General features: G+C 60.3%; 1 protein-coding gene across 1 annotated transcript in view; it reads right to left on the reverse strand.

The window, feature by feature from the left end:
• Positions 1-3,033: 3,033 nt before the first annotated feature.
• NKAIN1 (sodium/potassium transporting ATPase interacting 1) overlaps positions 3,034-16,807 on the reverse strand; it is a 42,531-nt gene continuing 28,757 nt past the window's right edge. The window contains exons 3-8 of the mRNA XM_075173723.1: positions 15,395-15,532; positions 15,114-15,194; positions 12,467-12,664; positions 11,583-11,643; positions 8,512-8,593; positions 3,034-5,240 (exon numbers count right to left, since the gene is read on the reverse strand). Of these exons, the coding sequence (XP_075029824.1) occupies positions 5,231-5,240; positions 8,512-8,593; positions 11,583-11,643; positions 12,467-12,664; positions 15,114-15,194; positions 15,395-15,532 (570 nt within the window). The 3' untranslated portion in view covers positions 3,034-5,230. The remainder of the gene's footprint in view (positions 5,241-8,511; positions 8,594-11,582; positions 11,644-12,466; positions 12,665-15,113; positions 15,195-15,394; positions 15,533-16,807) is intronic.

A 16,807-nucleotide genomic window follows, 5' to 3' on the forward strand; every position in this document is an offset into this window, starting at 1 on the left:
TATATTTACTTATAAATGGGTAAACAAGTAAATAAATAAGTTTTAAAAGTAAACAAATGTTATTTTAAAATAACTAACTAACAAACTATTTCAATTTTAAGTATATGACCACAAGCTGGACCAGCAAAACCTGTCACCTTCCTCGCCCCGGAGCTGGAGGAAGGATTTCCGGAGGAGGCACGCTTCGGCGCAGTGCTGAGCCCCGCTCAGCCCCGCGGTGCGTGGGGTGGCTTCAGCTGCACCCGAGAGCACCCACGTCCCGCGTCCCCGTTGGGGATGCCCAGAAATTCGGCCCTGCCCCCAGCCAGGATGGGTTTTTTTTGCTTTTAAAGCAGCTTCCCAAGTATTTGTATTTCTTTTTCCGTGCTGCGGGTGTTCTGGAGCTGGGAAGCATCTCCCTCGTGATGGCTGCGGGAGGGTGACGGTGGCCGTGGCTTTTGGAGGGGCTGCTAGAAATAACCTCATCCCAGCGCTGACGCGAGCCCAGGGCTGCGGGGAGCCACCGCCTGCTCTGGCTTAGGGTCAGTTTAGTGACAGCAATATAATCCCCCCCCCAAGGCTCCCAGAGCCATCCCCCACATTTCCCAGTTGCACCAGTGCCACCTTCCCAGTGCGCCCAGATCCCTGCTGGGAGGCAGCTCACCAACCGTGCACCACCCGCAGAAAAAACCCCCGACGCGTGTTCCAGACCCGTTTCTGAATTAGTTCCCGTTGCAGTCGTGACCCAGCCAACACGTGCACGCGAGGGGGTTTTGTTTCCCTCGCCTGGGCGAGGTCTCCCAGCCCCACAACCACCTTTCCCTGCAGCAGCCGCCTCCAAAGGGACCCGATCCGTGTTAGATAAAGGACGACGAATTTTACGACCACAAACACTGCAATAAACTGGAAGATGCCTCCCAAAATTAAAGATTTTAATGGAAAAACACTTGAAGAACCCTATTTCAGCCTCCAGTTTGGTGCTTACTTCCCCTTGCCGGCCCCTTCCAAGGTACAGGGTGCAGAAGACGGGGCATGGCGAGGCCGAAGGCTGGAATGCCGTTACTGTTGGAGGGTTTCCTGGCATGCCCGGGCAGGCTGCCGGAGCTGGGACGGGGCTGGGCAGCAGGAGATTGTTTTGCAAGAGGTGGCTCAATGGGTGTGGGCAGGCAAACAGGTTTCCTCCTTCCTCTCCAGCTGAGGAGGAGGAGCGCGGTGGGATGCTCTGGCAGCGTGGCCATGGAATGCTCAAGCACCGTGTCTGTGAGATGCTCCGGCAGCACGTCCATGGGATGCTCCAGCAGCCTGGCCACAAATGCTCCGGCAGCGTGGCCATGGGATGCTCCAGCGGGACCCTGGGGGTGCTGACCCACTTCTTCCCTGGTCCACGGCCTCACTGTTGTCATAGAAACAGAATCCTGGCTCACCCCCCCCAAAAAAATCCTCCCCCCTTCCTTGGTACCTACAAGGCTCTTGTTTGATCAGGCTTCACCCAAACCCACATCATTACCCGCGGAGGCAGTGGGTGCTGTCCCCACCCGCCCCGGCGGCTGCGCCCACACCGGGGGGTCCTTTGGGTCCCTTTCCTGGGGACTCACTCGAGGCCGGGCGCTGGTCGCCTCCCCCCACGTGTGGGGAAACCCTGGTGCCCTGGCAGGGGCCACCTTCACCCCCACACCCACTACTTTGGGAGAACACCCGCCTGTCCCCGGGGTGCTGCGACACCCCACTGTCCCCATGGCCAGGGCAAACCCTGTGGCTCCTCCATCCCTGGACACCCCCCTAAAATCCATGCGTTTTAGGTCAGAAAACCTGCTTTGAGTCTTTTCTATTAAAGACCGGACCCCGCGGATGGGATCCCGCAGCGGAGCTGAGGCAGCGGGCCTTGCGGGTGACCCGGTGACATCCGCTCAGGCCACCGACCCCGGCCCAGGGACACCCAGGGCTGCTGGGGACAGCACCGCCACGCTCCAGCCTGTCCCCACGCCAGCTCCCGGCTGGGGACAGCACCCTTACGGGGGATGAAGGCTCAACAAGTTTGTTTGGGAACAAGAAGGAACAAGTCAATCTGGGCACCGTGTCCCCAAAAAGCCGGTGACAAAACACCGTGGCAGGGGAGCTCAGCCCAGGGGGGAAGGAGCATCCGGCTGCTCCGGTCCCCGATGTCACCGAAGACACCGTATTTGCTGCCCTGGCCTCACCACGTTTCCATTTTGATTTAAAAAATCAGATTGAATTCAACGTCATCGCCCCCTCCCTTCAGCGCTGGGCTGGAAAAGGCAGCGAAGGGGAGGAAAACCAAAGGCAGGGGGTGGGAGCAGAAGGCGACCGCCTCTCATTTGGAATCAAAAATAAAGCAAACGAAATGGCTTTGGATACTTTGAACGCAACCACGCGCGAAGCAAGCATCACCCCGAAGGGGTGGCATTGAACTAAATTCAAATTGCTGCTTTGGTGATGGAAAATGTGAATATTTGGGGAGAAAAGGAAACTTTTCCCATGGGACTGCGGCTGTGACCGGGGAATCCTTCCCCTCGCTCCTTGTAGGGCTGGAAAACTTTTTTCAGGAGCTCAACCTGAAAAGACACCCCGCCGGGTTCTTAATATTTTTCTTGGGGGTTTATTAATATTTCTTTGGGGCTTTATTAATATTTCTCTTAGGGGAAGGGAAGCTGCAGACCCCCCCGGCTGCCCCCGTGCACAGGGACGGGATGCGCCGGCCACAGACACATCCCCCATCGCACGGCGGGCGGTCCCCACGCCCAGCCCGGAGGATGCTGCTTTGCTGCATTTCTGCTTGTTTTACATTTTTTTTCTGTTATTTTACTACCGGGGAGGAAATCACCTGGGCGGGCAGCGGGGGAGGAGGCAGAGCCTCGCCCGGGCATCATTAAAACCAAGCGCTGGGCTCTAAGGCAGCACCAAGGTGGGTGATGCAGAGCCCGCGGGAGCGAGCTGGCAGCATTAAAGAGGGGGGGGGGAAAAAAAGCAAAATAAAAACCCCACCACTTTTTAATCGATTCAACTGCACAAGGGAAATACCCCAAAACCAGAACAGCCATCGGATGAAACTTTCCTTCGACTTTTATAATTACAGAATAGAAAAGAAATCCTCGGTTCACGTTACAAATACAGTCTTATATAAAAACAAGCCAACGGAAAAGAAAAATAAAAGGTCGCGGAGGGCCGGTGCCTGGCTCCTGCCGAGCTCAGGGGGGAGGGAAGCTCTTTCGAATGAGTTTTAAATGACAGCAAGCTTTTCCTTCTGGTTCCAGCTGGGTTTGAGAAGGGCTTCGAGCAGGCGGGTGTCTGCCCATCGCATCCCATCCCATCCCATCCCATCCCATCCCATCCCATCCCATCCCATCCCATCCCATCCCATCCCGCAGCGGGTCAGCGACAGCATCCGTGGTCCTGGAGAGGGAAAATAAACCCCGGAGATGCTGCTGTCCCTGGGGCTGGGCAGCGCTTGGGGATGGGGATGTGTTTTGGGGGACAGGGGGGATTCGTTGCCTGAAAACCACTATTTTCCTTGGAACAAAGAAGGGGAAAGGGTGGAAAAATTATTGCCTGTAAAGTTCGCAGCTTGGCTGGAGGCGGCGGAGGGGCTGGCGGGGGGATGCAGCCCGTCCCCTGCCCAGGGTTTGGGCTGGGGCAGCTTCGGTCGTTGGCACTTCACCGCTGCTTGTTGGGAAGGACAAAAAAAAAAATCACTCCAGGGTGCAAAAAAAATCCCCGAATAACCCCCAGGACTGGAGGAAAAATACCTGGAAGGCAAAATTCATGCGACCCCCCCCGCCCCGCTGCCTCCCAGATGCAAAGGGTGGGCTTGGGGCCAGATCCAGGGATCCAGGAGAAACGCCATCGCACCTCCGGGATGAACAAGGAGAACAAGGAGGTCGGGGGGAGCTGGGATGCTTCGTGAAACTACTTTTTTCCTTCCAGCTTCTTCCAAGGTTTTTAATTCCCAGCTCGTCTTCATTTTGCAAAGCGATCGCTGCCCAACGGACCTCGCACATTCCCCCCCCACCCCAAAAAACATCATTCCCCACGCGCCGACGTCGCCCCTCTTTTGCTGCCGAACCCGATGGATGGATTTACCACGGGGACCCCCAAGGGCTGGAGGGGCTGGGGGGGGCGGGGAGCCACCGAGCCGCCCCCCCACAGCGCGGGGTGAGGGGCTGGGGGGCAGCGGGGCAGCCCCGGGGTGGGCAGAGCGTTGCTGAAGGCACGATGTCGGCCTCGGGGGGGGGGCCTGGTGCAGGCTCGCCGGGGGGGGGGAGGGTCATGCTCAGCCAGAGTCTACTCAGGCACTTTAAATTAAAAAAAAAAAACAAAAACCCCAAGAATTAAAAAAAAAACCCAAAAAACAAACAACCCAAAACATTCATTAGATTCGTTAAAACAGCCGGAAAGGGGCTGTGTCGAAAGCAGCGTCACTATTGCCAAATTTGAGCAAGACCCCCCCCAAAATGCGGCAGGGATGGGGGGGCTTGCGGGGGGGGGTTTTGGGGTGCTCTGCCCCCCTCATCCCCAGGTCTAGGGGGGGTTGAGGCAAGATGCTGACGGCCGGATCCAGCTCCTTGGGGCGAGGGGAGCATCCCGGCCCGAGCCCCTTCGATGCTGTTTCATCCAACCAGGGGGGCTGGAAAATTCCTTTTGGGAGCAAAATCCCCATTTTTGGGGCCAGCCTGACTCCCAAACCCAGCATTTTGGGAAGTCATCCCAACCCCGCGGAGGACAAAGCTCTTGTCCCCAAAGCAGTGTTTATCCCCCCCGCTGGGTCCCAGTTTGCTCCAAACCGGCTGGTTTTCGCCCCAATCCCGCTCCGGGCCCCCTTCCTGCCCGGCACACCGGGAAGGGCCCCGCTGTTCCGAGGAAAAACCAGGCTGGGAGAAAGAGAAGAAAACGGTGTCCGGCGAGCGATGCCACCTCCCCATGTCCCCATCCTGGGGAGGGTGTGGGAGCCCGGGGGGGCGGCACGGCTTGGGGGGTCCCCCCCGTATCCAGCCCCCCCCGATCCTGCTGTGGGTGGGTGGTTTGGGCTCGCAGACATCCAGGGTGGGATGGATGTGCAGCTCCCGGCTCCATTTTTGGGGGTCTTGCGGGGTGCGGGGAGGCAGGAGGGGACCGGGCGGCTCGGCGTTGTCCCCCCCACGCCGGGGGTCGTGTCATCAGGTGTGGGACAGTTCGCTCTAGGGGGGTCCTGTCGCCTCTGGCTCCCACGCCGGGCCGGATCCAGGGCAGGAGGAGGTTACCCAGACCTGGGGAGGGAAGCGGAGAGGAGGCGTTAGGCGTGAGACCGAGGTCCGGGCAGTCGTCCCCACCACGTGTCCCCACGTCCCTGCGTCCCACCGAGTGAGGGGACGAGGAGTCACGGCCATGGGCAGCTGCCGACCTGCCGGGGTGACCCGGGGTGGCTCTCGCATGGCCATCGCCCTCATTTCACCCCCCAAAATGTAAGAGAGTGACTGGGGCCGGGCTGGGAAGCCCCAATGGGTTGATGTCCCCCGCCACGGTGACACAGGGACTGCCATCGAGGCTGCTCCGCTCATCCGTCCACGGCTGCTTGCAGACACCAAGGGGACACAGAGGGGACACGGAGGGGCTCAGGACCCCCACCACAGCGGGGCACCCGCTGCCCGTGCCCCCAGGACGAGGGCAGGACGCCCTTCGGCAGCAGCGGGTGAGCACCAGGGTCGGGGGATGCTGCACACGCCTGCAGGCCGGCTGCTCCCTGTGTGCAGGCGTGTGCAGGCGTGTGCATGTGCGTGCAGGTGAATGCATGTGTGTGCAGGCGTGTGCATGTGCGTGCAGGTGAATGCATGTGCGTGCAGGCACATGTGAGCGTGTGCGTGCACGAGCGCGTGTGCAGGCAGGTCTGCGTGTGCGCAGGCGTGCGCCCGGACAGGCGTCGCTGTGCATCCTCGCGTGTACAGGTGCACGTCTGAAATGCGTGGGGAGAGCCGGCGCCAGCCGCAGCGATGGTGCAGACCCACTTCTGCCCCGGCCCGGGCACCGCGGGCGGCCGGATCCTGGCACCGGGCACAGCAGGGCGCATGGACACACCATGCACGACCGCAGCACGGGGCGAGCACGCAGCCCCTCACGCTCAGGTATGGAAACACCCCCCCAGGACACCACAGAGGGACCCCCTGCAGACACCACCCCCCCCCGCACACCCATGTCACAACTGCCCAGGTCTCAGCTACCGGCTCCCAACCTGCGTTTCCCCCCCTTCCCGATGTGCTACAGGAGGGATTTTGGGGGTGAGAGCCCCCGTCCTGGGGGGGACGACACGGGTGGGGACCCGCTGCCACCCTGGCCAGGCAGGAGGGACCCAAGGGGACGAGGAGCGGGTGCTGGCATGGCACATCCTCCTCCTTCCGCTGGGTGGAAACCCTCCCCCGCGCCCGCTGTTAATCCAATTAGAGCTAATTGCTAACTGCAGAATAAGCTTTAATTTCTCAGGCTAGGGGGGCAGCCCCGCGCCCCTCCTGCCCAGCTGTCCCCTGGGGACACCAGTGGCCAGATCTGCTCCACCGAGGTGGGACAGCACCTTGTACATCCTCTCACGGGTGATGGGTGGCAGCGAGACCCCCCCATGACCCCCCCAGCGGGGTTACCGCCGCTCCAGCACCCCCTCGGGTCCCCCCGGGGTGTCACCATGCCACCGTGGGACCTGGCGTCTCCCACCTTGGGGACAGGGTGCGTCCCCCTGAGTCCATGAGCCTGACCTGCCACCGCTGTCAGGGTGATGGAGGTGCCTTGATATAAATTATAGCTGCACTAATTAGGTGGTGGATTATTAATGAGCTGCCGGGGTAGGACGGAGGGGGCTGCGGCAGGGGGGAGCTGGCAGCGTGGTGGCAGGGTCCCGGTTGTCACCCCTGCCGGGCTCTGCCTGCAGAAGGGCCACAAGGATGCGGGTGGCCCATGAGCTTGATTAATTAGGAAGCAATCTAATTACAAGGAGCGCTGCCCGAGCCAGCCCTGCAGGCAGCCCCCAGCGCTCTTTGGGCCTGGCCCACGGGGTTGTGGCAGGCAGGGAGCGAGGCCGGAGGCTGGATCCGTCCCGGGGGGCCGGGCAGCACCGTCCCCAGCACCGCCTCGGGATGCGCTGGTACCCGCCTGGGTTCACAACCCACCCCCGAACTGTGCAACCCTAACCCCCCCCGTCACCCCAAAACAGGTCCTGGGCAGCCGGGGGAGCCCCGCGGGGGGCTGGGGTTTGCAGAGGACACAGGGCTTGGGTTAAATATCTCCCAGAAAGGGAGGAGAGGGACTTCCCAGCACCTCTGCACCCCGCTGAGGTCTCCCCATCCCGGTATCAGCATCGAGTTTCTCTGCCATCAGCTTTTGGGTCCCCTGTATATCGAAAATTGATATTCCCCCCACCTAAAATTGATATTCCCCCCACCTAAAATTGATATTCCCCCCACCTAAAATTGATATTCCCGCCGCTATCCCCAAATGCTGCAGCTCTCGGCACTCATCCTGCAGCCATTGGGGAACGCTGGGCCCACAGCAGCCCCCCGAGCCCCCCGAGCCCCCCATGCTGCTGGAGGCTGCAGGCAGCAGAGGGTCGGGCAGGGCTCCCCCCAGTCCCTGCCCTCCCCGCCGCCCGTCTTTGCCACGGTGGCTTTGCACCGTCCCACCAAGGCAGGTCTGAAGGGGTTCCCTGGGGGACATCATCCATGGGACATGGGACAATGGTCTCCTGGGTCCCCCCGAGGGTGGGCACCCGGCTGGGGGAGGGCAGGACACCCACGTCGATCCCCAGGACGTGGGTGCTGGCACTGTTCCCACCCTGGGGTGACACCACGGTGAAACGCCAGTGCCACCATCCATGTCCCCGTCCTGGGAAGCTCCTGTCCCGCCATGGCCCGCTCACCCCCGGAGGGCTGGGGGGCTCCTGGCGAAGGAGCAGCTCGATGCAGGGGGGCACAGCACCCATGGGTGCTCCCCCGCACCCACGCACCGGGGTGGGCACATGAGAAACTGTGTCCAAACGCCCAGGGAGAGCCGAGCAATATCACAAATGCATTTGTTGCACCGCAGCCCCCTCTTTGCATCTCTAATTGCGTGGCGTGCCCTTGAATTTGCATAGAAGGCTTAAAATATAATTAATTTTTGGCACCCGGCAAAGCCGGCACGAGGCTAATCCCTTCAGATTTTGCAGCCTTATCTCAGTTGAGCGTTTATCTAGTTAAGCTTAATGGGTAAGGGAGAGGGGAAAAAAAAAAAGTCAGCTGCACTTATCTGAAGAGCTGCTGCTCCCCCTGGGCCGCCCCGGCGTGTCCAGGCTTGGCAGACAAAAAGCAACAAAAAGCAAAACAAGGGGCACAACCCCCCTAAAACTGCCCAGCCCCAGCCCCCCCTGGGCTTTATATTGAGGCCGAGCGGACCCACAGACACAAATCTTCTGGGTTACGACGGTGCGATGAGGCACCTTGGAGGGGCTCCTGCATCCCTGAGCACCCCTGAGCATCCCTGAGCACCCCCAAGGCTCTCCCCGGCCTGGCGCGGACTCACGTGTAGAGCGGCTGTAGCTGTAGGTGTGACGTCTTCTGTGGCGCCTGGTAGCCGTAGGAGTCAAACCCACCGATGAAGTCGACTGGGGAGAGGGGGGAGAGCAGCGAGGTGAGCTGGGGAGGGCAGCAATTTCCCTGCCTCCCCCTGCCCCGACGGCACGCGTGGGTCATGCAGCATTCCGGTTTGCAGCAGCATCCCAAGGAACTGCAGCATCCCGGGACACCACAGCATCCCAGGGAACTGCAGCATCCCGGGACACCACAGCATCCCAGGGAACTGCAGCATCCCGAGTCGCAGCAGCATCCCGGGACACCACAGCATCCCAGGGATCTGCAGCATCCCAGGGAACTGCAGTATCCCAGGGAACTGCAGCATCCCGAGTCGCAGCAGCATCCCGGGACACCACAGCATCCCAGGGATCTGCAGCATCCCGAGTTGCAGCAGCATCCCGGGACACCACAGCATCCCAGGGAACTGCAGCATCCCGGGACACCACAGCATCCCAGGGAACTGCAGCATCCCGAGTTGCAGCAGCATCCCGGGACACCACAGCATCCCAGGGATCTGCAGCATCCCGAGTCGCAGCAGCATCCCGGGACACCACAGCATCCTGGGGGGACATGCAGCACCCTGGGGACATGCAGCATCCCAGATCCCAGCAGCATCCCAGGGAAGGGCAGCATCCTAAGTTGCTGCAACATTCTGGGACGCCACAATATCCTGGATCATCGCAGCATCCCAGGTAGTGGCAGCATCCCAAGGAAGGGCAGCATCCCAGGGAAGGGCAGCATCCCAGGGAAGGGCAGCATCCCAGATTGCTGCAACATCCCAGGGAAGGGCAGCATCCCGGGTCGCAGCAGCATCCCAGGAAAGTGCTGGCGAGAAACGGAGGAAAGGAGCCGGACCGACTTGCAGAGATCCCTCGGGCTCTCCTCTCACCACAACAGCCCTTGCGTTGCAGGCTGGACAAAGTGGGTAAAATTACCCTATCATTGTCTCCTGAGTGGGCATTTAAGGAGAATTATGGGGGAATTACATCTCGTTTAAAGCGTGTCATTTAGAGGAATCGCAGACACCAATATATCAGTTTTCACGGCTGCGATTTCCAGCCCGGCAGAGCCCATCACCCACCCGGCATCACTTGCCGGAGGGATCGCGGCTGCAGACCCCAGCCCTTCACCCCGGCCCCATGCAGGGGGAGCGATGGGTGGCTGGGGGTACCCCAACTTCTCCCATGACCATCCTACGTTGCCCCCAGACCTGAACCCTCCCACGGGCACAGCCAGCGGCTGCTCAGCCAGCCCAAGAACAGGCACCACGCGCCGTTACAGGAGCCGTAGCACGACCCGTCTCCCCAAAACAAATATATTAATCCCCAAGGAGCCGTGATCCGGGTGGATTCACACACGGGTGTCCGGAAAACAGCAGCAAGCTCAAGGGGGCAGCCCAGTTCTCCCAGCATATTTATCTTCCTGACTTAATATTCAGCCAGCTCTCAATTTTGATGCCATCCATCCATTTCCAAATCTAATAAGATATTCCATTAAAAAAGATGCATTTGAATCTTGGGCTCCAGCAGCATTAATATTAAAAGTGTATTGAATGTGGGAGTTTGTTTGAATGCAAACACGCTTCAAAGCCGGCGGCGGTAGATAAACCCTTTTGCCAGCTCCCCGGGTACAGAAACAAGTTATTACCGCAGGCAGTGTCCAATTTCACACGGAGATTTTCCTTTTCTGCTACACCGGGTCCCGGCAGCGGAAGGGGAGGAAAACGTGGGGATGCTGAACCCCGGCATCCCCTGGGCTGGGCTGGGACCATTTGTGGGTCCACGGCACCGGCCGGGATGCTGATCCCGATGCTGTGGGGAAGGAGCCCGATGCTGAGAGCATCTGGGTGGCTTTTGCCACGCCGGCGGTTGGGCGCATCCCTGCCTGCGGTCGGCTGCCGGGAGCTGCCAGCTGGTGCGAATTAATTAATGACAGATGAGCATTTAATGCGGTTGGATGGCTACAGCCTCAACCACTTGGTTAATTGGGGCTGGGGTGTTCGGTGCTTCCGGAGGGGTGTTTGCAGGGATCATTGTCAGATCGGAAAGCACAATATAGATTGTCTAAAAATTAGCCCGTAACTTTGCTTAAATTGCTGGTTTTCCCCCTGCTTTAGGGTGAAAAACCTGGGGGCAGGGAGGAGGGCTCTGCCGCCCCGCTGCCCGGGGGGATGCTGGCCGGGGGGACGTAATATTTCCCATTTCATCGTCCCCAAGCCCCAGGTGGCTGTCGAAAGGGGGAGGCAGGTGATGGCTGGCTCCGGGAGACGTGAGCAGGGAGGACGGCTCTCCCGCAGCCCCCACGGGGCCGGATCCGCACCAGGAGGAGCATTCACCGTGAATTTATCGGGGCTTGGAGGTGGCTTTTTACAGCAAGGGCGATTCTCCCCACCGCCACGCCGGACCAGGGACCTGGGGGAGATGCTCTGTCCCCGAGGAGATGCTCTGAATTTGAGTCAGCGGGGAGCAGCGAGAGCGATGCTGGCCCCGAATCCACCCCTAAGCGGCTGCGCACAGGGATGAGGATCCCGATGTCAGCGGGGGCTGGACTTGGCACCGCGATGCTGGTGTGGGGACCAGGGACCAGGGACCAGACCAGGGACCGGGGACCATCTCAGCCTCTTCGTGGGCTGGTGCGGGGGACAAAGCCCGACCCCACGCGTTGGATGAAACCGCTCCCGTCCCTGCACCCAAAGGCTGTGAGCGCTGCAGTCCCGTGGGAGACGCTCAGGGCTCGGTGTCCCCATCCCCCTGCTCTCCCAGCCCTGGCCAGGGTGCAGCACCCTCCCCGAGGCGGGCAGGGGGGACCGCTGGTGGCACGGGGTGGCACATCACACCCCAGCGCATCTCCCTCATCGGGGATGGAAAAATGGGACAAAAAGGGATCCCTTCACCCGCCTGCGACCCAGGCATTGCTCTCCCATCCCCGGCCGGGAGCTGCCGCCCCGGCGAGGCGCTGGCCGGCGTTAGCTGAGGCCATTTTGCAGCTCTCCCCCCCGTGACTGATAGCAAAAGCACTTACAGCTGTCTTCTTCCTCCAGGAACACTTTGCTGACGTAGCAGGCATAGACGAAGCCAAAGAGCTGCAAAACAAAAGCGGGCAGAGAGAAGTCGGTTATGGGGGTGATGGGCACCGCGACCAGCACGGTGTCGGTGGGGGGACGGAGCTGGGTGCTGCGAGGGGGATGTCTGGGAGCATCCTTGGGGGGGACCCTGGGCAGGATGGGGGCTGCCTCCGGGCTGGCGGTGCTGGAGCCCATCTCCAGGGGGTCTGGGTGCTGGTTTGGGATGCAGCAAGGTCGGGTGGCTTCAGCGGCGCCGGGGGGACAAGGGTGGTGGCTCTTGGGGGGACAGGCTGGCACTGCACTGGGATGGCAGCGCAAAGGGTGCTGAGCTCCACGTAGCGCTGGGTGCCCCTTTGGCGGGTGCATGGCAGCTGCTCTGGACCCCAATTCCCTTTAAAGATTATTTTCTTGCAGCCCCTCAAGGATCCCCGGGAGATTTGCATCCAGGGATGGCCCCTTCCCACCTCCACATGGGGTGAGACTGCCACTGGGGAGGGGGGACCCCCCCTTTCCAGCAAGCAGCACATCCCACCGGCTCAGACTGCTGCAACGCGTCTGGGTGCTTTACACCGAGAACCCCCCGATTCCTGCAGCATCCAGCCCACAGCCTGCCAGGTTCTGGGGTGGGCAGCACCCCCGGGGTGCTGGCATGGGCTCCGTCTGCTCCCCTCTTCCCACCCCTGAGCCAACACCACCCTCGATGCTATAAAATGGAGGCGTGATGGTGGGACATCTCCGGCTGGACCACGGTGGCTCTGCCCACCTCGGTCCCTGCCGTCGTCCCTCCTCTCTCGCTTCAGAATTCGGGATGAGGAGGAAAAGTGCCGGCAGCTGCCCTTACCGCCAGGAATATCTGCGTGGCGCTGCTCACTACCTCGATGTACTGGTAGTCGAGCAGGCAGCCGCTGACGGTGATGACGTGATGGTCCTCGGGCGCCAGGTTGGAGTTCATCACCGGCGTCACCAGGCAGCCCGGCCCGTTCTCCATCCACCACGAGCGATGCAGTGAGGTATTGAAGGTCATGATGAAGTCTCGGTCCTGCGGGAAGGGAGCAGAGGAGGAGACACAGACTGTGGAGTCGAGGATCTTTGCAGAGGGGTTGGACAGAAAATGGGCTTTTCCAACCCAAGGATGCTCCACGAGACCCAGACCACGTTAACGCAGTGCGGGCAGTGAACCCCCACATCTCCCTAACCCGCAGCCAGCGTCCCCGGGGTTTGTGGCTTCCTCCCATGCCGGTGTCATGGACCATTCGGTCGAGCAGCATCCAGGTGTGCCGCGATGACCAGCTGACATCACGGATGTCACGGAGCGGTCACCACCGCGGCAGCTTGGTTTTCAGGCAGGGAAGCAGCCGCCTGCGATGCTGCCGGCCGCATCCAGCCATCCGAAAGATGGGACTGTGGGATCACCCACTCCAGTGTGGTCCAGGCATGCAGAGCAGAGAGGGTTTCGGGGTGCCATCCCCCCATCCCCATCCCCGCGGAGCCTCGCGGGGGCCCTGCTCATGCACGTCCCCTCCTCGTAAGCCCATGACCAGGCTTTGGGGCTCTCCCTGTTCCATCTCCAGCAGCTTTCAGGTGGCAGGGTGGAAGGCAGCAGCCTCCCCACTGCGACGCGCGGCTGCGGGCTGTCACCGGGGTCGGATAAGACGCAGGGCTAATCCCCCAGCCCCTGCCTGCGCCCTCCCCATAGCCGGCTCGTGGGAGATGAAGCTCCTGGGCTCCATCCCAGGAGGCACCATGCCATGGTCGATGCCGATGCCCCTGCCCGTGGATCCTGCAGGGAGATGGGGGCTGCGCAGGTTGGGATGCAGCCCCGGCGCAGGGCTCCCACAGGCAGCAGCAGCACAGCTGGGTGAGCACCCACCCCATGGAGGGTCCTCCTGGCACGGCTGGGTGAGCACCCACCCCATGGAGGGTCCTCCTGGCACGGCTGGGTGAGCACCCACCCCATGGAGGGTCCTCCTGGCACGGCTGGGTGAGCACCCACCCCATGGAGGGTCCTCCTGGCACGGCTGGGTGAGCACCCACCCCATGGAGGGTCCTCCTGGCACGGCTGGGTGAGCACCCACTGCATGGTGGGGTCCCCCCAGCACGACTGGGCAACACCCATCACACGGTGGGGCCCTCCTGGCATGGCTGGGTGAGCATCCATCCCACGGAGGGTCCTCCCAGCCCCTCTCCGCACCCTTGGGTCTGCAGGGGGGTGGGAAACCCGCCGAGCATCCCTTGTAGGAAATCGCCCATCTGGGATTAAAAGATTTTTGTGGGTGGGGGCGGAAAAAATAGAAAGAAAGTGGGTTTTGGTTTCTAAAACCAAAGGATGTGGGTTTAGGTGCTGGGAAGCGCAAAGAGGGGGTGTTCTGGCATTGCCGCATCACTGAGAAGTTGGGGATCTCCACCGAAAACACTTGGTGGGAGCGAATTCTCCCCTACTGCATCCTCCGTGCCTGCTGCACGTATCCAGCATTTCAGCATTTTAGAAGAGCCTCAAAGGACCTTTAGCAACATGGGAAAGTGGTTTTGTCCTTGCGACCCCCCCGAGAAGCCCCTCTCCCCGCTGCAGAGCGAGCCGGAGCCTGTTTCCCCGAGTCGTCTGTGATGCCCCAAGCACAGCGCAGGGAACAGCACCCTCAGAGCCGGGAGCAGGGTGCCAGATGTACCTCCTTGGCACAGGTACCCCCACCATGGGCTGAGGATGCTCAAACCATCTAGCGATGCATCGTCACTAAGTTTTGCTCTTTTTTGTGTCAGAGCTATCATTTAATAGCCTGGGGTGGGATGGAGAAGCACGGAGAGGCACGGCCCCACTCACATCCTCACCCCCATCGCCACCAGGATGACTTTTCAAAGCCATTAATGATGCCCAGCCGCTCTCGTGCCACTGCTGGGTGCTCTGGGGCTGAGCGGCACTTGCAGAGCCTCAGGAGACCCCGGAAAATTGGGTATCTGCAGCAGGGGGGGTCTCCTCCTCCCCACCCCTGCCTGCACCGCGAGCCGAGCTGCTGGAGACCCTGCCCCAAACCTTCCCGTCATTGCTCGTCCCCGGTTCCCGTGTCCCTTCTCCGTTTTATCTCCTCGTCAGCCCGTTAGGAAATGGCGCCGTCCAATTTCTGCACCCCATAAACCCGCCGGTGATTAACGAGCATCCTGCAATTCCCGATTCATCAGCCTCATTAATTTTGCATTCCCACTTCAAAGCCTCCCCCCCCACCTCGGCCTGAGCTGTCCGTCTGTCCGTCCCACACACGCCCGGGTGCTCGGTGCTGCAGCTGGGAGCCCGCGGGGAGGCACCGCCAGCACCCAGGTGGTGCTTTGCCGCAAGGGTGGGGGCACCCCCAGGCTCTGGATCCCTTTTTGGGGGGCAAAGCTGTGGGGCAGAGGGAGGAGGAAGAGGAGGGCAAGCGGCAGGAGAGCAGGAAGGATGGAAAGATGGAGGGAAGGGGGATGGAGGGAGGAAGAGGAGGCAGTTGGGGGGGGGTTACCTGCGACAAGCGTCCGACCTCCAGGTAGAAGCAGATGATGAAGGCGTTCCAGCCGACCCACAGCACCAGCCACACCGCGTACTGCCGAGAAGAGAGCCGGTCAGGGCATGCCATGCCGAACGGACATCCCCCGCTCCATCCCCCCTCCGCCCCGCTCGCTGGATCCCGCCGGATCCACAGGGATTTGGGTCTGGATACGGGAAGGGACCTGGGGCTGAGCATCCCCGGGGGTGACGATGCTGCAGCTGGGCACGGGGAGCGGCATCCGCGGCGGTACCTACCATCATGAGGTATTTGGATCTGTACTGGATGGTCCCAAAAATACCCAAAATAACGGCCATGATGTGTAAAAAATTAGCCAGGATGGGTGCCCACTGGTAGCCCAGGAAATCAAAAATCTGCCTCTCCAGCGCCGCTACCTGCAACAGAGCAAAGGAGGGGTTGCAGGTATTAAAGCAAGGCATCGGTCACCGCAGCAGCTCCCGGGATGCTAAAGGCAAAGAGCAGCCAGTAATTAATGGGAAATCCCACGGATAATTGGTTGCAATAGGCTGAAACGTCTGCGTGATGCATCGGCCAGTGGTGGGCAAATGCGTGGCGGCGAGCGAGGGGTTATTAGGAATAATTGGAGCTGAGAAGGGGGAGCAGGGAGATGTCAGCTTGTTGCCCTGCCAGCACCCTCTGTGCCTCAGTTTCCCCATCACTCACGTCTCAGGCACTGCTGGAAAATCACCCTCCGGGCTGGGTTTATCCCTGAGCTCAGCTTACCCAGGGAAAACCTCCTGCTCAGGTCATGCACGGGGTCCCCCGGTATTTTCCAAGTGATTTTTCTGCCCGTCCTGGCCAGTTTCTCGCATGCCTTCTCCTACTGAACACCATTGGGTTTTGATCACCATTATCTTTTGTAATCCATAAATAAGGACGTGATGCAGCTTAATAAATCGCATGGCACGCAAAATCAGAGATGGTAGCTGGTGTGAGCTGCCTGTTATCCCAGCGCTTATTTAATTTATGGCTCTATTTGCTACCGGCTCGGGGTCTATCACTCTTAGTTATAGGATTAGCTTAAAGAAAGGTGGTAGCAAAGGTGAGGTGGGAGTGCTGATGGTTTTAAGTTAAAAAATGGAGATTTGATGAGGCTGTGGTTTTATAGGGAGCTTTTAGGGAACTTTTAGGGAACTTCAGGGTGCACTGGACGCCACAGTCCCCAAGGGCACGGGGACAAGGCTGCCGCAAGATGTGTCTCCAGCAGCCTTGCAAACCGAAAAACCTCTTTACATTTATCTTTTTGACAGCCCAGCCCTGTTTCATCACTCTTCGAGATGCCCCAGATTCACCTGATAAACCCTGCAAGCTCTGGGGCCCCGAGTCCTCCCCACAGCGCTGTGCCTCAGTTTCCCCTCCCAGTGCAATGACTCTCATTCTGGCAGAGAAGTGGGAGTTTATTCTGAAAATTGCAGGAGAAAATGGGCTTTACATCCCCTCCCCATTTACCAGCATCTTCTCCCAGTGACCTGGATTAAGGGGAGCTCCATACTGGCGCTCCCTGAAGCTCCCATGGGGGTTACGGCCGCAGGGCTGCCCCAGGGCCCCGCAGCATCCCTGCCCATCCAGCCCGACTTAATGCATCCTAATTACAGGGTAGAAATAAATGAGGTGGCAAAAGTCCTTCCCTAAGTGTTTCGTGAGGATGA

Source organism: Calonectris borealis, chromosome 25, assembly GCF_964195595.1.
Source record: "Calonectris borealis chromosome 25, bCalBor7.hap1.2, whole genome shotgun sequence".
NCBI lineage: Eukaryota > Metazoa > Chordata > Aves > Procellariiformes > Procellariidae > Calonectris > Calonectris borealis.